The sequence below is a fragment of the Dermochelys coriacea genome, chromosome 7 (genome assembly GCF_009764565.3).
Source record: "Dermochelys coriacea isolate rDerCor1 chromosome 7, rDerCor1.pri.v4, whole genome shotgun sequence".
NCBI lineage: Eukaryota > Metazoa > Chordata > Testudines > Dermochelyidae > Dermochelys > Dermochelys coriacea.
This window is the reverse complement of record NC_050074.1, coordinates 24,958,177-24,984,095: the sequence shown is the minus strand read 5'-3', so window position 1 is coordinate 24,984,095 and position 25,919 is coordinate 24,958,177. Positions and strand designations below refer to the sequence as shown.

The following is a 25,919-nucleotide window of genomic DNA, read 5'->3' as shown; positions in this document are numbered from 1 at the left end:
ACTTGTTGGCTTTGCCTGACAAGAGCAACTCTAGTGGCAGTATGCATGCCCAAAGTTGACTTAGATGCTGCCATATCTAAAGGTTAGGGAGAATTCTCTACTCTGTTGCTCAAATGAGTAGCACTACAGAAATAAACTTCACAAAGCAACTACAATGTTTACCTGCAGTATAAAACGTACTGTCTGCTTGCCTCCTATCCCTCTGCCCAAGAAATCAGGATAGCTGAATTTCCATTCCATTTTTTAAAAAACTGTAGGATATTGATGTGACAACTTCACATTACATGAAACTTAAATGTGTGTATAGGATGTCTGTCAATTAAATCTTGCCACCTGGCATCATACTAACATACTGGACAACAATGCCACAAAACTATACAAATTGCAGTATAAATCTATGGAGACCACAGTAGAAATTTGCTTAAGAATCCATGCATATATCAAGATAAAATCTCAAGATCTTGGGTCTTTTCAGAATTCCTCAGATCGTTCACATGCACTTGAAGTCTTTAAAATAGCTAACTGGTAACATGAAGATTTGATCATGCCAGATTGAGATAAAAACTTCTGGTGTTCATAAACTCATCTTGCTTCAAAACCTACTTCAGTACATAGACCTTGGTTGAACTGTGCACTGCTGCATGAATGGAGATTTCTGCCTGCCTGTCCTGTTAGTACAGTGACTCCAAATTGAAAAACTGAATCAAAGTGAACATTGTAGCCAAGGATTTCCCCCAACAGTGATCACTGATTATTTCCAATGTGTTGGTTTTGGCTTCAAAAATTCCATCCACTCTGGCTTTAGTATTTGGCATCTGCTGCAGAGAAGACATCAGACTGAACCATATCTGAATAGGCTCATTTATCTCAGCAGTTGTCTACTCACTGCCTCAGAACTATCTTGACTTAAACATAGTGTGAGTAAACACTCCTTATTAACGAATGTAGAGATCACTCTGGCATCTGGGAACCTTTTTAGCTTATTTGTTGCCATTTGGCACTCCTAATTCTTAACTGAGGCATCATGCTGCAAGAGTGAAGTTCTCAGGGAAATGGGTCACTAAGTTGCCCTTGAACTTTAAAGTGGGAAAGCTGTAAAACAGGGATGTAACTTACTGTGTTCAGACTTTTCCAAGGAAGCCATGAAACAGTTATTTCCTGTGCTGGTCTATTGTAGCTCTGTAGGGAAGAGGCTACCCTGAAGTGCTGGGGACTGATTCAGTTATTAGCCCACTCAACTGAGGCCTCTTGTGTTCCCTGGGGGTACTTTAAAGCATCTTTGGCCCAAGGTATCTAGCTACCCCTCATGGGAGGGGGAAGAACACTTTCAGTCACTCCCCTTTAGTTAAGGGATACTAACTTTATTATTTCTACTTCAATTTTAGGGGGTCCTGTCTTTTGAAACTTAAGGCAAAGTTGCAATAAAACTAACATGCATCACACAACTTATTACTTATTCAACATCAGGTTCTACTTTTAGAAATTGGATTACCATTGCCTACCTAGTTGGAGGGCTCCCCAGTCATAAGCCAGAATCTTTAATCCTTTTACACTTTTACAGCACCAAAAAGGGGGTGGGAGGACAAGTAGCAACTTGCAATTCCACTCTGAGCTAATGTGGGAATAAAAAGAAAAGGAGTACTTGTGGCACCTTAGAGGCTAACAATTTATTAGAGCATAAGCTTTCGTGAGCTACAGCTCATTTCATCAGATGCATTTGGAGCTGTAGCTCATGAAAACTTATGCTCAAATAAATTTGTTAGTCTCTAACATGCCACAAGTCCTCCTTTTCTTTTTGCAAATACAGACTAACATGGCTGCTACTCTGAAATGAGGGAATAGACTCCTCTCCCTACTTGGACCCTTCAGTTAAAGGTGATCCCTTATCTAAAACTAGGGGAAGAAACAGTTTCTTAACACAGAGCTCCTAACATTCCACTGGAAATGGTGCCCTGCAATAAGAATCCTAATACCTGACAACTAGCACTAATCCTATGGGTGCCAACCCTTCAAGATTTACCTGGAGTTGCCAGGAATTAAAGCATATCTTTTTTTTAATTTAAAATTATGCCCTGTGATGATGCCTCCAGAAATACATCAAGCCAAAATTGACAACCCTAACTAATCTTGAAGTCTCTCTCCAGTTTTCTGGATCTTTACTATCTTCCTGTAAAGAGATTCTTAAACTCTTGTTGGCACATTAAGCATGCTCCATCCACTGTAAATTTGCATCTGTTACCTTTAAACCCCACACAAAGCAAAACCTGAGCATTGCTGAATATCTTGCTAATGAGGCTATCAGTAACTACCTCTAAATCAACAAAACATAAATTGTAAAGCAGCATACTCTTTAATTAAACTAGAATCACTTTTGCCTCAATTTCATCTGAGTTTCAGGCTTCTAGGACCACCAGTATCTCACTAAACTTTGTCCAATATACAGCTGTCCTTAAGCTAACCTTTTATTGTCTATTACTAAAAGGTTGCTGCAGGTAGGTGAACTATAGCAAAAAGTTGCTGACTCAGAATATTCCCAGCCCAATCTGCCAGCATCAAAATCTATACGATTTTTCCGCTAAGTCTGCCCTGCTACAGCAGGTCAGGGAGAGAGTATGCATTACCTCATGCACATATGCCAGAATTAGTGTTAGGGGACCCAGAGGAGTGGCACTCTGCCATAAATGCTTTCTGGGAGGCTTTCTTGCCACCCACTTTCTAGACATTTCACCACTGTTGCTCTGAGTTTGACTCTAAGAGCCTGGGCAGGAGGCTTTTAGTGGAAGCATAGGGTGGGGGGAGGGTGTCAATGACTGGTGGATGCTCCAGTTTTGCTTTAGCTGAACTTCCTTTTGGAGTCATTGCATAGCATCTCTATTGGAGAAATACTCCAGTGTAAACTTGAGTTACAAGGGTGAACTGATGTTTCAGCCAATAGGCAACTCAAGCAGATACAACATTTAGAGGGACAAGTTGGGTGCAGTAATAGCTTTTTATTGGACCAAGTTCTGTTGAGACAGCTTTCAAGATGTCCAGACATTGTGGTTCTTAAGGGACCTTTTTAAAGTCACTTTATACTAAAAAAAAAACCAAAAAAAAACAAAAACCCTCTGGTTTTGCATCCTCTTGATAAAAGCTTGTACTGACTTAAAAAGTGGAGCTCTACTGGAATTCCAATGTGAAAGCCTGCACCTTTAACAAGAAGTCTGTATCAAATGATCACTGGTCAACAAGGCCTTGTCACAAATCTAAGTTTTAGTCACCATCCTTTCTCCCATAATCCAGTTTACAGCTTTTCACATCATGCTTACCTCAATTTCACTAGTGTTCCAGGTTAGATAGGACCTCAATTTTAAATCTAGAAAAGCTTTTTTGGCAAAAGCTTTGCCTAGTAAACACAAAGGGCACAAGCCCAGTCCTGCCTCTGCAGATCACCTTATATTCAGACTCCAAGTAGGACTTAATGTCACAAGCAAGAAGCATTTTTTACCAAGTAGTACAGAAATTAGTCCATGTGAAAAATTGCTCTTCAAGCATCATGAGGAAATTGGATACAGAATGAATGGATGTTATGAAAGCTACCTTGTGTATTAGTGCATAGTGGTAAAGTTACCAAGCAAACCTTGCAGGAATAAGGCTTGCAGTGTCAATGTAGGAAGTGTATCTGAAGCACTGTTTCAGTCAGGGCCTGTCCCATGCAGGAAAAAATTGTGATCTCATCATCCACTTCTGGGGGCTCTTAACACAGGAGCAAAGGTGACTTCACTAACCAGGAATGTACTTTAAGTATGAGGGGCCTGTGCTCATGGGGCCTATTGTCAGAATAAGCAGTTTGTCAATGATGTCATTTACCAAAGCATGCTGCAGCAGGCCTCGGACACAAGGGGTCTGAAAGCTAGTTTCTTGATTAGTAATAAAGAAATGTAGAGTTTCACAGGTGGGGCGTGGAGGAATTTATTAGAACAGGAAGCATTACTGTGTGCCTCCTGTTTCAGGCACAACTGCCAGACTAGCTTACAGTTTAACAACTTGAAGTTTTTAGTTCAAAATGTAGTGGTGGCTAACTTATTCATATTGGCAGACTGCCCTGCAAAACTGGCAAGGGACAAAGTATCACTAACAAAGCAGCACTTATGAAAGCTTACTGGTGTATAAAGATTGAACATTCAAACTTCCTTTAAAGAAGGATCGTGGATATACATGTGACTAACCTAATTGGTGGCTGGGTATCTGCCTCCTAGCAGTACAGCTGCAAGAAGACTTGTTCACTGCCAGATGGATGATTCTTAAATGGTTAACTTGTATGGAGGCCATCAATTCAGGCTGTGCAACATTGCTGTTTTCTGTGACTGGTGAAACTGGATAAGCAGTATTAAACTGTCTGACCTTCTGAAAGATTCTTGATGTCCTCCTTGTACTTCTAGCACACTTAAATACCAAGGGTCATCTACATGGCTCTTTTAATCTAATCTTCAAGTGCTCTACCAAACTGATGGTGGGATATTATGCCATCATTTAAAGGTAGTGTTTTTTTTATTCTAGTACTTTTCCCTATGAGGTTGTATAGCCTTGTCTGTCAACTACCTAATTTTGCAATTATCTGGACCCCTGCTCTTGTTCACCCAGTCACCCTTATGGAAGCAATTTGTGGTTCACTGAGTTAGTTTTAACCCACTTCTGTAGTAAACCTTAGTTGAATTACCAGAAAGTGTGGTACTCAAACTTCCTCCCCTCAACATGTGGGGAGATGCTACTTCCTGCTGCCTGTCTTGCTCAGGTGAGTGTAGGGATTCCTGTCTTTGAGGTCCATGCCCTGTACCACAAGAACTTGGTGTATGGGTATGGTGGTGTCATTAAGCACTACTGAAATCTGAATCCATTCAGACTGACCTTTCAGTGTTTTTGTTTTTTGCTGAAAATACTCAGGGGCTCAAATCCTTTTTAGGACCCAGGGCAAAAATCAAACAGAGGGCCCATCCAGCCACCCCCAAAAAATTACCACGGAGGGGGACCTGGGAGCAGTGTTGGAGAGCAAACCTGTCCTCCACTCATCCTGTAGTAGTGGCTTCTGTCACATGGGGACTGGGCCCTGCTCCAGGTGTCACAACATGGCACACCAAGCTGCAGCCCTACTCAGGTTTGACCTTCATGATGGGGCTGCCAGGCCAAATCTGACTGGGCTGCAACCTAGTGTGCCAGATTTCAACTTCACTTGATTGGGGGGCCAGGGTGACAGTCCCTCTTGCTCCCCCTGGGTGGCCCCAAATCAAACCAGCAGGTTCTTACCAGACAGAGAATTATCACGAAAGCTGCAAAATGAGTTTGACTTCTCACACAGAAATCTCATCCTAAAGGTACCTTTCCTAGTGTGCACTGTATGAACAGCTAGGTGAAATCTTTTTTGGCCAAAACTTCTTGCCAAAAAAAGCAGATTGAGGATGACTGAACCATTTAGTGAATTCAGGTTGAATTTGCTGACTTGATTTTTTTGGGGGGGAATTTGAAACCATTTCATTTTAATATTTTTGAGACCACTTCAATTTTTGACTCAACATGCTGTTTTTTGTTGCAGACTTAAAGGTTAAACATAGAAAAGTCACTTGACCTGGATGTTTTGTTCAGCCAGTGAACAAAAAAGTAATGGGCACAGATAATGCCAAATGCACATCAGTACTCCAATAGAACAGCTTCTGTAGATTGGCAGGCCAAAAAAGCACAACTCCCTCATTCCTGGCAATACTCACTTGAATGCTCTCCCAGGTTTCTAGTCTGACAGCTTAGCCAGCCTCTCTTCAAATTGGCCACTCTTGCAAAAATCCACACCTTTGCAGTGAACAGCATGCATCAGAATACCTCAATTACCTCTCCTCAAAATATAGGTGAACCCCCTGCATTCATTTGTTTAAGCTACTAGCTATCTGTATAATGGTCACTCTCTTTTGTGTAACACTTTTTGACCCATAAAGAAATTTAAGCTAAATTAGACATTGGGGACCCATTGGTCACAAGACTGTTTCTGAACAAGCTAAATAGCACTGAAGCTGGGACAGACTAGTCTATCACAAACCTGTGGAGCTTGTTGGCATCCTATGCCTAGGAATACAAGATCAACTTTTGGGATCACTGTAGAAGTAGACAACAAGCGGTTTCTTCCAGGCCCAGAAAAGTTGCTTGGTAGGTCGAGACTGAAGAGCTATTGAAGGAAATAGTGGAAGTATGTTCTCAAGGCACACAGGAACCTGTCTAATTGATTTAGACACATTATCCCCATAGAGGATGTTGCTAATGGCTTTACCAGGCACAATAAGCTTATGGAATGAATGTATACAGTACACTTCAGCAAAGAATTTCCTTTCCCAATTCACTCAACTTAGTGAGTCTCATCTGCATGCTCACATGTGCAAAATTCTCATTTTATAAGACGTAAATCTGAGATTGACCAGCTGGGGACAGTTGGGGAAGTCTTGCTACCTTTCCTCATAGTATTGTACTTCAGTGGGCAAAAAATCCATATCCAGTGTTACAGCTATGGATGCAAAGAGAACCTTTTTTCTGAACACATGAGCCCTTCGGACACCACTCGTATCTAAATTCTTGGGATGTTACAGTGGGGTTGGCAAATGCATTTGTAGTTGGACTGACAAGTATAATAAACGGTTTCAGAGTAGCAGCCGTGTTAGTCTGTATTCGCAAAAAAGAAAAGGAGTACTTGTGGCACCTTAGAGACCAACACATTTATTTGAGCATAAGCTTTCGTGAGCTGATGCATCTGATGAAGTGAGCTATAGCTCATGAAACCTTATGCTCAAATAAATTTGTTAGTCTCTAAGGTGCCACAAGTACTCACTTTATTATACTTAAAAGAACAGCTATCTGGGCCCTGCCAGCATAGGGTTAAATACACAACATCCTGTATTGGTGAATAATGGGCAATACAAGTATGGCTGGGAGACAAGCATGAATATAGGTTTTGGAGTGGTAGCCATGTTAGTCTGTATCCTCAAAAATGAGTCCTTGTGGCACCTTAGACTAATTGATTTGGGCATAAGCTTTTGTGGGTTAGAACCCACGTAATCAGATGCATGGAGTGAAAATACAGGAGTAGGTATAAATGAAAGGATGGGGGTTGCTTTACCAAGTGTGAGGTCAGTCTAACAAGATAAATCAACTAACAGCAGGATACCAAGGGAGGGAATAAATCTCTTTTGAAGTGTAAGGGTGGCCCATTACACACTGACAAGGTGTGACTAACTGTAGGGAGAAATTAGTATTGGGGATATTAAGTTTGTTTTGTAATGACCCAACCATGAATGTAGCTGCTTTCTTCCTTCCTTCAGATTATGGTTTAGTGGCTGTCCTGACCAGAGGTGGATATACTTCAGTAGAGCTTTATAACACCTTCATACAGTGCTTTGGGAGGGAAAGTGTTTGATTACCTTTAATACAGCAGAGCAAAATACTTAGCTAAGTTAATAGCAACCAAGCTGCATGTCAATCCAACCTGTACATTAACATAGTTATTTGATGGCCTAGTCCAGTTTTCAACAAATGGAGGCCTTAGCATGAAGCTTATTTCTTACAGTTGGAATTAACAGGCAAATGGCTTGCCAATCTGTAGCACAAGATCTCTATGGTAGTAAGAGGCTCAGCTGATATCAGGAAATACATTAAGCTTCATCTTTGATTATTCTATGGATTAAGTTGAAACTTGCGCTCATCACACTTAAATGGATAACTAAAAGCTAATGTAGTATACAAAATGCCTGAGTGTTAAACTAGTTGTACTGAATCCTAAACATGAAAGATACCATTAATGACTTGAACTGCCAGGCACAAAGTCAACATCCCTGTAAATATTCAGGAAATACAAAGCAACATGGGGCAGTGTTGAGGGAATGGGGTGAATGGAGGAAAGAGGACTCCTCTGCTTGGTGTGGTCACAATGCAAAGCAGTGCTCTTTTTGCTATGATTACTTGATTTTCTTGATTACTTATGACAAGGAATCAAACTGCGAAGAACTTGCAGTACATAATTTGAGGTTTTTTTGCAAATTTAGGGTGACTGACACTAGTTTAAGATATGTTCATCCTTCAAGATCCACTTTCCTATAAGTGGAAGAACTGAAAATCCAACCATTGGCCTTAAAGTGTTGCATGCCCAAAGTAAATCTTGTCTAGTTTACAGCACTACCTCCCCCTTTGGAGTGGGGGTGCTAAACAAAGGGTAACTCTTAATGATCTCTGTAGAGGGCAGATTAAATCTTCATGGCAAGTTTCAGTTAGTTGACAGACTGAAAAGAGCAGATACTTCAATGTTTCTTTTTTTCCAAAAATGAATAATTAGCATTATTGGCCTCTCCAACTCAAAGGTGTAGACCACAACTGGTCTTTACAGGTTAGCTGGCCATAATGAAATGGAGTTAGTCAAAGCAGTATTACATCAAGAACTCTGTGGGTGAAGTGAAGCAATGCAAGCCACTGATTGCTATAAATGAACAATACAGTTTGTACTGGGAAGCAAACTTTTTGTAAAAACAGCTGAACACTGCAGTACAAGAGGAACTTGTGGGCTTCTTAATTGGAAGGAATGCTAGGCTCTTGTACATTGAGTTAGTGTAAAGAAAAAGAGTACTTGTGGCACCTTAGAGACTAACAAATTTATTAGAGCATAAGCTTTCGTGAGCTACAGCTCACTTCATCGGATGCATTTGGTGGAAAAAACAGAGGAGAGATTTATATACACACACACACAGAGAACATGAAACAATGGGTTTATCATACACACTGTAAGGAGAGTGATCACTTAAGATAAGCCATCTGATCACTCTCCTTACAGTGTGTATGATAAACCCATTGTTTCATGTTCTCTGTGTGTGTGTGTATATAAATCTCTCCTCTGTTTTTTCCACCAAATGCATCCGATGAAGTGAGCTGTAGCTCACGAAAGCTTATGCTCTAATAAATTTGTTAGTCTCTAAGGTGCCACAAGTACTCCTTTTCTTTTTGTGAATACAGACTAACACAGCTGCTACTCTGAAACCTGAGTTAGTGTAGTAACACTATTTAACTATCTAGTAGGACAGAATTGAAGGAGGGGGCTGAAGTAGAGTCTAAATCTGACCTTGGTTGTCTGAGGTGCTCCTAAGAACCTCGGTTGGAAACTCAGTTTGCACAAACCTTCTGGAGCCTCTAATGTGCATATGCTTCAAAAATCTTTTGTACTCATGATCTTGTCCCCCAGTCCTTCAATTGTTTCACAGGACCAAACAGTAAAATGTAAAGTTGTTGTGTTTAGCAATGAAGCTGACTCAAGGTCTGCTGCAATGTCTCATCCTGCTTCCACAAATTATCCAACAAAGACTTGCAGCTCTACTGCAGAGCAAAATTCAAGAGGTATTTGATGCAGTTTGTCTAACATTAGTTCTTTCTCTGTTTCTTCTCTATCTGAATAATTTTAAACTATCATGAACAAAATATGCTTGTAACTTAGTTTCTGTGAATGACATCCTTGGGTTTCTGTGGGATTCCTGTTCCACACCCTGCTAATCTTAAAACTTTTTGCTCTCTAGTCTTTTTTTAAAAAAGCTGCAGCCACAACTGCTATGCATGGAAACCAAAAGCCCAAGTGAACACAAGTTTAGCTGTTGCTATCTGGGTAGTACTTAATTCCTGTAAAATAATCCATTAGGAATGCCTTAAAACTCCAGCTTGTGGAGTCCTGTGACTATGAATGGGCTTTAATTGAAGGCTAGAAACTTTTGTGGCAGCAGGAAAGCCTGAAAACATGGCCAAACTCAGGGATTCTCAAACTCAGGGATTCTCAAACTCAGGGTTGTGACCCCTGAGGGGGCTGCAAGGTTACTTCTGGCAGGAGGTTGCAAGCCATCTGCCTCCACTGCCCCAGCCCCACTTTCCCCAACATTGAAATGTTTTCTAAATTTATAAGGGGGCTTGCACTCGGAGGCTTGCTGTGTGAAAGGGGTCACAGTGCAAAAGTTTGAGAACCCAAAGCTCAAAGGCAGAATTTGATGTGACTCTTATTTGAGTCTCTCATGATCCTTTGACCATGAGATAGCTAGCAAAGAGGGGCCAGACTGGCAATTGCACAAACCACTCCTCTAATATGACCTAAACTTATGGAGAGGTTAAGGCTCCAGGTTCAAAATCCATGGCCAGCTTTCAAAATTCTGGCATGTATCCCTTACCTTGACAGGCACAAATCTGAAACATTGAGCCCCGCATGACGATGTGAATGTAACTCGCCACCTACCTTGTTGCAGTATGGTGACAGACCTATTACAGCATGCAATAAATACTTGTTTTCCCCATCTTACTCTAAGGGCTTGTCTTCACTTACTGTATGATCGATGCATTGGCAGATTTAGGTCTAGTGAAGACTTGCTAAATCAATGCCAATCCATCTCCCATTGATTCCTGTACTTCACCTGATCAAGAGTAAGGGGAGTCAACAGGAGAGCATCTCCCATTGATATCATGTAGTGTGGACCCCACAGTAAGTAGATTTAAGCTAAGTCTATTTGAGTTATGCTATTAACTTTTCCCTTTAGATTGACTTTTCCCTTTAGAATACACTAGGCCTAAATCAAGCTAAAGACTCCAATGGGAGGCAAAACACTACTGTAATGTTACTGTAGACAAACATGGTTCCTGTTTGAGACTTTAAAATGGTGGTATATATTGCATGCTTTGACACCCCATAATCCATTCTTTTGGCAAGCTGCCACTTAAATAGGATAATAAGTACAAGAATTTCAGTCTAGGTTCTTAGAAGTATGGTGGAGGAAACTTGGACTGAGTTTAATGTTCCTCTTTATTGCTACCTCATAATCACTTAACGACTTAATATTTTAGTTCTGAAATGGAGTACTTGTACATCAGTAACAAATCAGCAGTGTCTCAAATCCAGGTCCCAACCCAAAAGCAGGTTGCGAGCCTAGTGTAGGGGATTCATTAGATTGCCACCCTTATTTCTGCACTGCCTTCAGAGCTCAGTGGACAGAGCATTGGTTCCTGGCTAGGTGCCCAGCTGTGAAGGCAGCGCTGCCACCAGCAGCAGCCCAAAGTAAGGGTGGCACAATGGGGGATGAAAGCATCACAGCCAGACATATTTTCAAAGGAAATCCTAGCCAAAAGTTAGAGAACCCCTGGTCTAATCACTGATTGGACTTTTGAATAGCCATTAATGCTATACCAACATGACTCTTGCTTGTAGAGACTACTCAATGGGTCTGCTCTCACTAGCTTATGTATAGGGCCTTGCCAAATGTATGGCCCTGAAAAATGCATCATGGACTGAAATCTGGTCTCCACTATGAAATCTGGTCTTGTGTGCTTTTACCCTATACTATATAGATTTCATGGGGAAGGCCAATATTCCTCAAATTGGGGGTCCTGACCCAAAAAGGTTCAGGGGTGAAGAGGGGTCAAGCTATTGTAGAGGGGTTGAGTATTGCCACCCTTACTTCTGTGCTGCTGCTGGCAGTGGCACTGGCTTCAGAGCTGGGTGCCTGGCCAGCAGCTGCCACTCTCCAGGCCCCCTACTCTGAAGGCAGCACAGAATTAAGAGTGGCAATAATACACCATGCCATCCTTCTGCACTACTGCTGGTGGCAGTGCTGCCTTAAGAGCTGGGCACCTGGCCAGAAGCCAACATCTGTCCACCCAGTTCTGAAGGCAGCAAAGAAGTAAGGGTGGCGATCATGAATTCCCTACAATTCTGCAAACCCCCTGAAGCTCCCTTTGGGTCAGGACCCCCACAGTTAAAATACAATGCAACTTCAGATTTAAAGATCTGAAATCATGACACTTACAATTTTTCAAATCCTAGGACTGAAATTGACCAAAAATGGACTGAATTTGGTAGGGCACCACTTACATAGGGTGGTACCACTAGGTTACCTACCACTACTTATATTGAAGCTGACTTGCATGTCAGTCTATATGTAACTGAGGTACAGACTAAACCATTATAGTTCAGGAGCAGATTGCTAATAGAAATCCTAAACTTCATGACTTATGCTTGCTTAAATTCCACTCCTTGCTGGTGTTGGATGTTCTCTCTAGCTGTGACTCCTACCACATTGGGCTATTGGTCAGTTGGTGTATTAGACCAGAGGGTCTCAACTGGGATACATGTACCCCTGGGGGCTCACAGAGGTCTTCTGGGGGTACATCAACTCATAAAACTAAACTATCTATAGAACAGGTTAAATAAAAAGTACTACTGGAAGTCCATGCAGTCTAAAACTTCATACAGGCAAAATGAGAATCAGTTTTTCAGTAATTGTGTTGTGGCACTTCTGTATTCTGATTTTTTTGTAAGCAAGTAGTTTGTCAAGTGAAACTTGGGGTACACAAGACAAATCAGACTCCTGAAAGGGGTTCAGTAGCCTGGAAAGATGGAGAACCATTGTATTAGACTGAGGTCCCCAAGGGGCCATAGGTACCTGACTAGTTGCATACAAATCCCACTGAAGTCCATTGGATATGCAACTGACAGGATGAGTAGGACCAGAAAAATTCTTAGTTAGAACCTAGCCTGCTGCTAGGGGCTTGTTTACATGGTCCTGCAGTTCAGGCTACAGGAATGTGATTCTGCAAGCACAGACTAAAAGGTACCTAATCTGGATTTACGTAGTCCACTAGGTAATTTCTAGTTCATGCTCATAAAGTCTAAATATAGCAGTTGCAGTGCAGCATGTAGATAGCAGTTCTTGGCTCCTTGTTGGGACATCCTGCATTCAGCTCTGGCAGCTTACCTCAATAACTGGCTAAGAGAAGGGCTGGTGGTAGAGCACTGATGCTCTGAGTGCCACATAGCACATTGACCAAGAGCTCTTGGGTCACTAATCTACTCCAATAAAATGCCCCTCCTGGAAGAATCAGTTGTGGCAATTTCCTAGTCATCTGCTTACCTACAAAGCTGACTCTTCCTGAGTAAGTGTTCACAATGGGTACAATTCTTGAGGTGATGGTATAGTGACATATTGCATTTTTCTACAATATCAACAAGAAACCTCATTGAATTAAGTTGAAGTATCTTGAGTCTGTATTTAAAAATGCAAATGTTAATACTGTGGGATTTTATCTAGTCAGATCCCCCCAGTGTTAATCTAAATCCAGGGAAGTGTCATGGATTTAAAAGGACTATTTGAACCAATATGCTAGACAAGAAGGAACTTCTGGGACAAACTAAATTGTGGGTTTCTCAAACTCTAGGGGAGGTGTATGCAAATGTCTTGCTTAACTGGAGAGGTATTTTGTAGCTATACGCTGAGGAGAGGGGACCTTCTGTCCATCAGTTACCTGGAGACAGATCAGAGGCCAAAACGGTATAAAGTAGCAACTTGTTGATGCATGTGCCTGTTTTGAGCTAATGGCTATTGTGGGGTGGGGGGTGGGGAACAGGAAAAAAACATTTGGGAAAGGACTCATCTGCCAGAGCCCTTGTTTCAGTTTGAGGTGATTCCTGGTAAACTGACTAGCATCAAGAAAAGGAGTACTTGTGGCACCTTGGAGACTAAAATTTATCTGAGCATAAGCTTTCGTGAGCTACAGCTCACTTCATCGGATGCATCAGATGAAGTGAGCTGTAGCTCACGAAAGCTTATGCTCAGATAAATTTTAGTCTCCAAGGTGCCACAAGTACTCATTTTCTTTTTGCAAATACAGACTAACATGGCTGCTACTCTGTTAGCTGTAGTAGTTTGAATTTAATGGGCTTGCAGAGAGTGCACTGTGGTGACTAATTGTGGGCAATTGCAATGCTTTCTCTCCAGAGGACTATAAATTAAGTAGGCTGGCTAGGGAATGGAACTTGTGGGGAACTCAAGATAGACAGGGAACTCTGCAGCCTGGAAATAATACCTTGATCAGGAGCAGGGGAAAGATGCTGGTTTCTCCCTAGCAGAAATGGCTGCTTTGGAGCTGGGAGCAGACACATAGTGCCCTTCCTGGACTACTGGAGAGCAGATAAACATGCAGTTGTCTTGAACTGTGAAGAGTAGATTTGAGCTGTGACTTGATAAATGAGCATCTCTTGGCACACCAGTGACACTTGGAGCTGCTAACTTTGTGCAGTGATTTAAATGTATGAGGGCACATGCTGACTTTAAAAATGAACAATACACAACTCCTGAGTTTCAATTATATGGAAAGTCACATTCAAGCTGCCTGGGCTAATAGGGCCAAAACAACAGTCAGTCACTTATCTCCTGACAAATCTTCTCTCAGCTTGCAAACATAAAGACAAATGTGTTAGACCTTGACCTGGGACTATGGAGCTTGCAAGCTGTCATGCAAGAGATGAATATACAGGGGTGGGGAAACGGCTAAGGGGATACAAACATATCTTCCAAGCTAGGGTGGACAGACATCAGGCTTGCTGCTAGAGTGCTGCTCCTCTGGGGGCTTCTCTCTATCTGTGGCCTGGGTTTGTAGAATGAACACTGCTCATTCCCTTCTGGCTTCTGTATTTTTTTTTATTCAAAGCTATCTTGTTTTAGCCTTTCCTGTGGCTTCCCTGCAACATTCCCTTCAGGCTCTTGCTGTATCTATGTTGCACCTATTGCAAGAGCCAAAAGTAAAGCTGACTATTCCTCTTGCATGCTGCCTATGGTAACATACTCATTTCCCACTGACAGTTATTTGAATAAGGATGCTGAAAGCTTGAAAGTACTTTTAACTAGGCGTCCATGTGTTGTATTTGGCCCGCTGGTTGAGTATGGTGAACTCTTTCAATTTGTCAGTTGCTAACAATGGATTAGACAGTCTGGGTCTCCAGCATTGAAACATAAAGGCAACATATAAAGCCTCATTGGGCATATTCATAATTACAAAGAAGCAGTTAATCCTTTCCAAAACTTGTCTTCTGTGCTGCTTCAACTTTTTGTGCAGAACTAAGTGAGCCACTTGTGTTGGCATATCCCAGAATAAGCAGTCAAGTTGAACTCAGTGTCATGTTGATTGCTAATAGAAATGCATGTTAAGCATTACAGTACAATTGCATGCCCAACTTGAAATAACATCTAAAGCAGGGTTGGGAAAACTTTTTTGCCAGAGGGCCACATTTGGAATATAAATTGTATGGCAGGCCATGAATGCATCCAAAATTGGGGTTGGGGTGCAGGAGGGGGTGAGGTCTCTGGTTGGGGATGTGGGCTCCAGGGTGGGGCCCAAAATGCAGAGTTGAGCATGCAGGAGGAGACTCCAGGCAGGAGAGTGGGTGCAGGAGGGTGAGGGCTCCAGCTGGGGTGCAGGCTCTAGGGTAGGGATGGGGATGAGTTTGGGGTGTAGGAAGGTGCTCCAAGCTGAGACTGAGGGGTTCAGAGGGAAAGAGGGGCTTTGGAGGGGAAGAGGGGGATCAGGGCTGGAGCAAGGGGTTAGGGTGTGGGGAGGCAATGGGATGTAGGCTCTGGGCAGAATTTACTTCAACCAGCTCTAAGAAGCAGCATGTCCCTTCTCTCCTCATATGCAGAGGCACAGCCAGGTGGTTCTGCATGCTGCCCTGTCTGCAGGCACCACCCCAGCAGCTCCCATTGGCTGCAGTTCCTGGCTAGTGGGAGCTGTGGGGGCAGCATTTGGGGCAGGTGCAGTGTGCAGAGCAGACCCCCTGGCTGCCCCTACATGTAGGAACCAGAGGGGGACCATGCAGCTACTTCCAGTAGCTGTGTGGAGCACACACCCCCAATCCTGCTCCCTGGCTGGAGTGCCAGACTGAGGTAAGCCCCAGACCCTGCTCCCTAGCAGGAGCTCAAGGGTTGGATTAAAATGGTTGGCAGGCCAGATGCAGCCTGTAGGCTGTAGTTTGCCCACCCCGATCTCAACCAACAACTGTATACAAATCTAAACTGACTCTAAGATCTAGAAAGACTTAGTTTGGAAGGTTTCATCAACACAATTCTGCTTATCCCTAAATATCAGACCACATGTCCTGGATAGTAGGTAAGGCAAAAGGAACGTGCCTATTCTTCCTAGATGGGAACTCTAATTGTGGCAAGCTCTGGTGCTTGCTTGGCTCTAGCTGTGGTAACACACTTTTCAGCATTTCCTCCCAAGCAAGAGGTGTTATAGCTAACAAGCATTTTGTCATCTCAGTTTAAGTCTGACTTGGGTTTTTGGGACATCTTAGCCTGGGAATAGCCTTAGGGGGCCTGGACATTCAAGTTTTGCTATTTGGATTATCATGGAGTGATACATAATCAGTGTCTGGTCATTATGCAAGTTTCAGAGTAGCAGCCGTGTTAGTCCTGTATTCGCAAAAAGAAAAGGAGTACTTGTGGCACCTTAGAGACTAACAAATTGATTAGAGCATAAGCTTTCGGAATGCATCCGATGAAGTGAGCTGTAGCTCACGAAAGCTTATGCTCTAATAAATTTTAGTCTCTAAGGTGCCACAAGTACTCCTTTTTCTTTTTGTGGTCATTATGCAGTGATTACAAGAGGATACTAGCTCATCTTGCTGGTATTTGTATTACAAGCAATTGAGACTGGAGAACTGGTCAAGGCAGCAAAATGCTAAACTGCTTCGTTAAAAGAACAGTAGTATAGTAAGTTTCAAAACTTGTGCTGGACACTTTCACTAGAGCTGGATGGAGAGTTTAAAAACTAATTTGCATGTCTTCTGGAACTTTCCTTTTGATCAGTTCTATTAAACTTTTTTCCTCATTCACCAACCAAAGACTGAGCTAATCAGTGTAGCAGTATGGTTTAATGTAAGCTGGATAAGTCTGTATATTTAAAGACTAATCAACTATGTTGAAACCAAAATGGAGATGATTGGAGATATTGGTCAATGTTCTTAAAGGGATAGAAACTAGTACAAAGGAGGAGGTTTATGGAACAAAACCTCTCACTGATGCCCTGTCAAGCTTTAACAGCCTTGTTTTTCTATTTTATTTCTCACCACTTCCTGTAAAAGACCCACAAATGGGGCCAACTTTCAAATGCACAAGTAAAATTGGAAATTGCAATCTCCAAAGTCACCTTGGTGCAACAGCTAAGGCTACAGTTCTTTCATGGAGGTTGCAGGAGTCACAGAATCCATGACTTCAGCACACTGTAGCAGGCCCCTTGTCACACCCAAGCTGCATAGCTGCTGGGGGCAGTGTGGGGACCCTGTAGCTGAACTCCCTATTTTGTCCCAAATATTTTTTGGAAAAGTAAGACAGGTCATGGGTTTGAGGTTTTTTCTTGCCAGTGACCAGTCTGACTTTTCCTAAAAATATTCATGACACAAATCTTGGTTTTAACCATACTTTAAAAGTAGATGTGACTGTCAAATTGACAGTTTCTAGTATTTGTGCCAAATATACCCGCACCTGCTAACTTGATGGAGTTTTAATGCTAGGTTTCAGAGTAGCAGCTGTGCTTGTCTGTATTCGCAAGAAGAAAAGGAGCTCTTGTGGCACCTTAGACCAACATGCATCTGATGAAGTGAGCTGTAGCTCATGAAAGCTCATGCTCAAATTTGTTAGTCTAAGGTGCCACAAGTACTCTAGTTTTAATGCTGTTCATAGTATCTGAATGTCCTGTGGTTTTGCTTGGGTTAGGGGACTCTATAGTAGACAGCTTTCAGCTATGACCAAATAAGTTACCACTGCCCAGTAGTGGTCAGTGAGCAAATTGAGCTGATAGAGGATCTCTTTAATCTGGTCCAAATTGCAAAGAGGGAGATTGGTCCTGTTCATATCAGACTTCCTTCCAGATCAGCATCTATCAAAGTCTCCTCAGTTGTCTTGTCTGTTATCTAGAAATGTCAGTTTGCCCCAAAACAAGACTTCAGAAACTGCATTCTTCTAAATTGCCGTTTTGTTTTTGTCAGGGACTGTTGCTGAGCCCCACCCAAGGAAATGGTGGGGATCAAGCACTACAGGAAGCTGATTCAGGCCACTAAACTGTGTTGCTGCTCGCTACAGTCAATTATCAGTCTTAAACTCTCTAGATTTGCAGTTGTCATAACTGCAAAATGTTTTTCATGATGTGCTTCAACTTGGTGAAGCCAGATTGTCATAACTGAGCAGTATTTCATACATACAGCAACTTGATTAGTGTGAATTGATCTGACTGGTTCACCTGCCTGGTAATGCTGGATGGGTATTTCTGACTCACTTAAATCATTGCTATTTTAAAAAAATATTAAAAACTAGTCCTAACTAGAACATAAGTCATTGCTTTGCCTGTTCACTGAATCAAGGGTAACACTAAAATACCAATGGCCAGTACAAATTCTGAAACCAAAGCACTGAGAAACTTCTGGTTTAGGGCATTGCTACACTGGAAACTTCAAAGCGCTGTTACAGGAGCACTCCCACAGCAGTGCTTTGAAGTGAGTGTAGTCACACACAAGTGCTGGGGGAGAGCTCTCCCTGTGCTCCTGGTAATCCACCTCCATGAGGGGATTAGCTCAGAGTGCTAGGAGCTGTGCTCCCAGCACTCAGCCTATTTACACTAGTGCTTTAAAGCATGCTGACTTGCTGTGCTCAGGGGGGTGATTTTTCACACCCCTGAGCCAGCTAGTTAGAGGGCTATAAAATAAAAGTGTAGCCAAGCCCTGAGTGATGTGTTATAGCTGGGTTCCCAATTATTACAACTTATTTCATACCATGAAATGGTAGGATCTTGGTCTGATGCATGAATGCACGTGCACACACTCTCTATGTAATAAAGCAGCAGTGCAAAATTCAAAATGAGGAAGCATGATAGAATAATTTACAAAATGAGGAAGCAGATAGTTATATTGCAAAGATACTCTGCCCATTTCCTAAACTCGTACATTCTCACTTCCAGTCTTCAATATAAGCTTCCTAGCCAGTGTTTCCTTGAAGCCATAAGTAAAACTCTTGATCATACAAATCTTACTTCAGGGCTGGGGTCCTCTGATAGGCTACAAGTTCTCCCTCATGAGTATTTCATACTTAAGTGAGACTAGGGTGAAGAACCTGGTTGAATACATGATCAGTATAAAGGACTGGCTGTTTAATTGTGTGCTAGAATACAAAACAACTCGCGTTGTGTGAACTTTCTCTTGGCAGTTCTTCTGTGGGAGCTTCAATAGCCTGCAGTCTGGTTTTATTAACAGTACTTCATGCCAAAGCAGACATATCTTCTGCATGTATTTAAACGGTCTCAACTCAGCTAGGAATTGCTGAACCTGGCTTCCAAAAACAGTCTGACCAAACTAGCCTCCCAGAATGAGTGATACACAAATTGGGATATTATTCAGTTCTGTACAGAACATACCATTGTCAAAATGTGTATTTACATACCTCTGCTGTACACTAACTTGCAGCTAACATTCTTGTATTGTAATTGCATATAGTGAGCTATAATCTTAAACTTGGCTGTCATTTTTAACTCTATTTTGATAATAGGCTAAAAGGAGCCACAATGAAAGCTCTTGACAGTGGTGTCGGGTTACTACTGCAGTGCAGAAATGTGTGTAAGGGGACTTGCCCCTTTACTAACCTTCATTGGGTGCATTTTGGTTGGCTAGCTCCCAGTACTAAGTGGGGAAGGGTCTATGGGAAACCCAGACCCTGAGACTGATAGTCCCCAGGAACAATAGGGAGAGGCCAATGCTCCAGGTCAGTCTGAATGACAGGGCAGGCAGGCTAATCAGGGAGTCAGGAGGCCAAGGAGGTCCCATCTTCTGAGAGATGGATTTGCATGGGTCAAAGTGGGGCTGAGCTAAGGAGAAAGCAGGGGCCCAAGCTGAGCTGGGGAGCAGAGCTGTGCCAGATCCAGAGGGACCAGAAAAGCAGCCTAGAGAGCAGACTTGCCCTGGGAGCAGATCTACAGCAACCAGAGCCAGAGGGGCCAGAGAAGCAGCCCATGAAGCAGGGCAGTGCTGGGAGCAGTCACAAGCAGCCTGCAGAGCAGATGTCCTGGGAGGAGAGCTGCAGCAACCAGAGCCAGAGGGGCCAAAGAAGCAGCCCAGGGAGCTGGAGGCAGAGCAGCAGCGCAGAGACAGAGTGGTGGGGCTGGAGCAGTCTGGAGCTGGGTGCAGTGAGCAGCTGGGGAGACCAAGGGGGATCCTGGGCAGCAGGCCCAGCATAGGGAGTTGCCTCAGCCAAGAAGCTCTGCAGGCCAGGCTTGGATCATAACCCCGACAGGGCAGGGGCAACACTGGGAAGAAGAGTTCTACCACTTAGAGCCTGAGTGTGGCCACCACCAGAGCAAGGGTCCAACCCACAGCATCCCAGCAGCAAAGCCAGGGCCTGAAGAAGGCCTGGGACTTGCAAGGAACAGACGGTGAACTGCCCTGACATTCCAGAGATGCTGTTTGTGGTGATCCCTGCCAGAGTGGGGTGGTGGTTCCTTTAACCTTTCCCATTTTTCCTTATTTTTTTTTAAATTAATTGTTGATTAAATAACTTGCATTTGCTTTACATTGTATGTAATGGTCAGTGGGTTAGAGTGCAGAGAGTACCCCAGAGTAGGGACACCCTAGCCCCTGTCCTAGGTGACCATAGCAGGGTTGGGGGTCAAGCCCCCAGGAATCCTGGGCCAGCCTTGTTGGGGTTACAAGGACTCTGCCAGAATGGAAGGGGAGCCCTCAAGGGCAGGGAGGCCATTGGGTAAAGTAAGTGGGAGCGAGGACTCAAATCCTTTCACTAGCCCACTTCACCAGGGTAGTGCAGAAGCCAGGAAAGTTCCCCAAAAAAGTGGGACTCTTCCCCAGCTTACATGTGCCTAGCAGTAACTGGGCATCATGAAGTGGGACTTTGAGGACTTTCAGTCCTCAATGTCCTGGTCTCTGAGCCAGCACTCACTTTAGAGGGCAGAACCACATGGGTCAACCTGCCAGCTAAAAGGTAGTTTCTCTAAGACCATTGTGTACAAAGGTGCCAGTAATAACAAAATTACTGGTTTCAGAGTAGCAGCCGTGTTAGTCTGTATTCGCAAAAAGAAAAGGAGTACTTGTGGCACCTTGGAGGCTAACAAATTTATTAGAGCATAAGCTTTCGTGAGCTACAGCTCACTTCATCGGATGCATTCCGATGTAGCTCATGAAAGCTTATGCTCTAATAAATTTGTTAGTCTCTAAGGTGCCACAAGTACTCCTTTTCTTTTTGCGAATACAGGACTAACATGGCTGCTACTCTGAAACTTGTTTATAGTGCAATCTGTACTATACACTGAAATGGAAGTACAATATTTATATTCTAATCAATTTGTTATAATTGTAAAAATGAGAAAGTAAGCAATTTCTCATAGCATGCTTTGACACTGTGTTAAGGCTGATTTCTGTAAGCAAGTTTTAAGTGAGGTGCAACTTGGGAATGCAAGACAAATTCAGACTCTTGGAAGGAGTACAGTAGCCTAGAAAGGTTGAGAACCATTGGACTAATTAACAAAACAGCAGTGGCCTCCATCTTTCTTTGCCCTCCTTTAACCCAGTGGATAGGTAACTAACCTAAGGTGTGGGTTCAGGTTCAGTTCCCTTTCAGCAGGTTGTGGAGAAGAGATTTGAATTCAGGTCTCATACATTGCAGAAGAGTGCCCTAGCTGCTGGCCTATGGAACATCCTGGTATGGTATTTCTCCTGTTAAAGCTGTTCCACTTAAGATCAATATTGAACAGTTATTGGAGCAGGGGATTGAACTGACAGTCTGCTAACCCCCATTGCTTGTTCTGGCTCATAACAGAGCCATTGGGCCAGGGAAAGAGTGAGGGTCCTGATTTGCCAAAAAGTTTGGTTCAACCAGTCTCCCTTTCCCTCCCCAGGATTCCCAATAAACAAAAATCCATTATTAGACTAGCTGTAGTCTTGCTCTCTGGCCTACCACATGAGGCCGACTCATTTGGCAAAGTCATTCACAGTACCACATGTCAGGATTTTAACATGCTGGCCTAAGACCTAGAGGAAAGGTAAGGGGGAGGATGAACTCTTTTTTTTTTTTTTTTTTTTAAAAGAACTTTAAAACATCTTATCAAGAAGTGGCCTCTGTTACCCAGGAGTCCATTTTCTCTACCAGTTCTTGTTAAGGCTAGTGTTGAGCATTTAACACCTGCAGAACTGGGTTCAAATTCTTAATTCAGTTGATGTTGGTGACAAAGTGTGACTTAGGTTCAAGACCACTAGACTGGGGTTTGGAAAACCTGCCTCCTATTTCTGGCTCTGACAGTCTTCCTGTATGACCTTGCAGTCACTTAAACTGTTACTGGTGAGAACTTTGTGCTGTGGGGATCAACCCCATGTTGGGAATGCTTGCTCACTACAGCTGTGGAAGTCCCTAACCTGTATAGAATTGGTCCTTGCAGGGAGTAGCTGCCCCTTCCCTATTTCCAATAAAGACAGAGCTCCAAGCCTTGTGTTCAGCAACCTGGTAGATTTGCAGGACTGACCTGATTACTCCAAGGAGCTGTTGGCCATTTGGCATCAGATGCCAGCTCTGCCATAGGCTCCTGTAGAAGTATTTCATGGCTGGGCCATGCAGAGTACAGAGGATCCACTGAGACTCTTTGGCAGTTTCCTGGATTTAAAATTGGTCATAGATGTAATTAGTAAATCACTTCCCATACTCTTCAGTTTCACTATTCTACTTGGTCAAGTGGCATATCCAGCCATCAGGCATGCAGTGTCTGAGCTTGCAGGGGGGGGCAGGGAGAAAGGCAGGCATGGTTTCATACTTCATATCAAACTTTTGCTTCAGTGTGCACTGGAATGTCCTACATTTGTTTCTCCTATACTTGCCTTCTGAAACCCAGTTTTGGGTGTGCATTGTCTCAAAAGACGCGTGTCTCTAAACATGGCTTCCATGCCAGTTCTTCTCTGAACTGAACCTAAATGAATCTTTAAACTGAGTTGCAGAGCTTGGGCTCTCGCATGAGCCCAGGTATCTATGTTGATACTTTATAGCCTCATGGCCTGAACCCCATGAGCCTAAGTAGGGCAACACAGCCCCACCAAGGGTGTCTTACTACAACAGTACAGACCCACCCTAAGGCTTTCAAATGCTTTCCTAGAGACAGGGAGTGTCTCCCCTATTGGAACTCTAGTCAACAGACTTGTCCTGCAAAGTAAGAAATTCCCTGCAGAACAAGTGGCATTCTAAAATGGCAGGGCCCTCAAATCAGCAGCTCCTTAAACAGCTGTAAAAAGGGACCTTAAACAACTTAGACAGCACACCTTAAATTAAGGAAAAGGAATACTCTGAAGCAATAAATATCATGTGGGACTTGCTGCCCAAAGAGAACTGAGGTAAAGAGCTTAGCCTGAGTCAAAAGGTTGTCCACTCTCGGGAATCATGAGAACATCTGTTCTTTTTAGATAATGTGCTCCAGGTCATAAACCCTTTTACTTATGGGGCTTCAGGAGTGCTGCTTGCTTCTCTGAAAAGAAATTCTTTGAAGTGCACTATGTACATTCTGAACCAATAGGTACTGGGCAGAGGATCAGATAGGGACACTGGACCACCGGAATCAGTCTGGTAATTCCTGTGCTTGATTAAAAGTGTGTGGTGAGCTTTCATTTACCAATTTAAGGCTTAACCAGATTTCTCTTGTCTTTCAGATAGCAAAGCAATTGTTGATGGGAACTTAAAACTGATCCTTGGCCTGGTATGGACCCTTATCCTCCATTATTCCATCTCAATGCCAGTATGGGAGGATGAAGGAGATGACGATGCCAAGAAACAGACCCCTAAGCAGAGACTGCTGGGATGGATTCAGAACAAAATTCCTTACTTGCCAATCACAAACTTCAATCAAAACTGGCAGGATGGCAAAGCACTGGGTGCCCTGGTTGATAGCTGTGCTCCAGGTAAGCATTCTCTTTGTAGATCAGTGTCTTTCCTCCCTCTTTTGTTCCTTGTGGCAGTGTTGAGGTAATAGTCTAATTTAGCAATAAGATTAGACATCTAATGCCCCTCTAGATGAGACAGCCTACAAAACAGTTGTGGAAGCGAGCTTTAAATGACTTGGCTAAAGGTCCAGGGCCTCTCTGGAAATATCAGCATAAAGATGAAAATATAGCTTGGTTTACTACAGCCCCCACTACAGTTGTCTGTTCTAACCTACTGGATCAACACAAGGTATGAAGGAGCAAACATTGGCTCCTGAGCTGAAGAGGTTCATGTTTGGCCCAAACATCTTCCTTTTTAAGATCATAGCAGGAGGTTCTGCATGAAGGCTTTTAAAACACTTATACTGGGAGCAGAATACTGGAGTTACAGGAAACTGCATCTCCAGAACTCTGAATCTTCACCTTTTATTTGTATATTTCTCTACTAGAGCAAGAATAACATGAAGGGGAAAGCAGCACAAGTACCATTTCTTGCTGTGAAATGGTGTTGTAAACATAATTACTTGAGCTAATCTAGTGCAATTCTGGCTGTGCACCATTAGGAGAAAGTATCTTCACAGTATAGATTGTCAGCTCTGCACAAGATTCCACAGAGCATCAGGACTCGGTGTCATTTTTAAATCTCTTTTGGACTTAAAGCAGTTGTATGCACAGATTTTGGAAAGTCATTACCCAGAATAAGCACTGTTGCATGTGACAAGTTTAAAAAAAAAAAACCCCAAAAAACCACACCTCTAGCAAACAGTCAATGTGAAAGTTCTGAATGCATAACTTGCTTATTCTTAGGTCTCTGCCCTGACTGGGAGACCTGGGATCCTAAGAAACCAGTTGACAATGCTCGTGAAGCCATGCAGCAAGCTGATGACTGGCTGGGTGTGCCTCAGGTAAGGCAGACAAAGCAAAAATGCCTGGAGCAGAGAGGACACTGAGTCAGTGCTGTTATCACTAACTTAATTCTGACAGCCAAGTCCTGTTAAATTTATGTGAGCTTCTCTTCAATAGTAGCCCTTCATAAGTCTTTAGGGTATGGAGCTAGAAATCTGCAGTCTGTCTTCAGTAACTTGAATCCCTGTTTTGACTATAAGGGCCTGTCTACACTTAAAGCAGTTGTAGTGCTTAGTGCAGAAGCTACCTATGCTGACCAGATTGCTTCTCTCATTGGCATATGTACTCCACTTTCCAGAAGCCCTCCTGTCAACATCATGCAGTGTACAATGGGGGTTCAGTTGATATAACTGCAGCAGGTGTGGGGGGTGTGTGTTTAAATGGGCATGAGGCTGTAGTGTGGACCAGGGGCTTGCATGCTAGTTCTATGGAGAGCACAGCTTTTATGGAGGAGATGAAACTAGTGTGCACCAACTAATGTTCAAGGGGAAATGCTTAAAGGCCAGGAAGACTTTCCTGTTCTAACCTTGACTTATTTTTACTTGTGGTTATTTGTCCACTTGCAGCTTCTTTCTGTTGGATGAGAGAACAGTTGAAGTGACTTTGGCCCTTAAAATTGCTCAAAGCAATCAATTGCTCTGACTTAATCAGAGGCAGTTTGATAAAGTCTTGAAGTAGATTTGACTTCAACAGCAGTGCACACCCAGAACTCTTCTATACAATCTTCTCCTTTCAAAATAAAACTAACATTTCTTCTAAAGATATGGCTGAGTATCGAAACACATCATTCTTTTGAATGGGGGGGAAGAGAACTTTCTTCATTACTAAGTGTACTTGCTTGAACAGGGTCCTTGGGGTTAACCTGTTCATTCAATTTGCCACCTCAAGTCTTAAGCACTTTTGTAAGAAAGTAGCTTCCTTTTGCTTTGATCTCACTTGAACAGGAGCCCATGGATCTTCAAACCAGATTTTCATGCTCATAGTATAAGTTGCAAAATATGTTAATCTGTAAAGCTCTCTGAGCAGTAACTATGCTCATGGCATTAGAACAAACTGAGATGGATGTGACAGCAACGCAGCTGTCAGTGTGCATTTCAATTTAGCTTTTGCTGCTGTTCATCTACCATCCTTCACTGAAGGAATATTCCCTGAGTTGCTTTCCCAGGAGGGTAACTCAAATGGTCTCTGGTTTGAAAGTAATGCACTTCTG

At 42.9% G+C, this 25,919-nt stretch overlaps 1 protein-coding gene across 6 annotated transcripts in view; it reads left to right on the top strand.

Annotated features, from left to right (window-relative positions):
- The window catches only part of FLNB (filamin B), a 109,258-nt gene that overhangs the window by 18,858 nt on the left and 64,481 nt on the right, over positions 1-25,919 (top strand). For all 6 annotated transcript variants that reach the window (XM_043519965.1, XM_043519966.1, XM_043519964.1 and 3 more), the window contains exons 3-4: positions 23,534-23,782; positions 24,611-24,708. In XM_043519965.1, the coding sequence (XP_043375900.1) occupies positions 23,534-23,782; positions 24,611-24,708 (347 nt within the window). The remainder of the gene's footprint in view (positions 1-23,533; positions 23,783-24,610; positions 24,709-25,919) is intronic.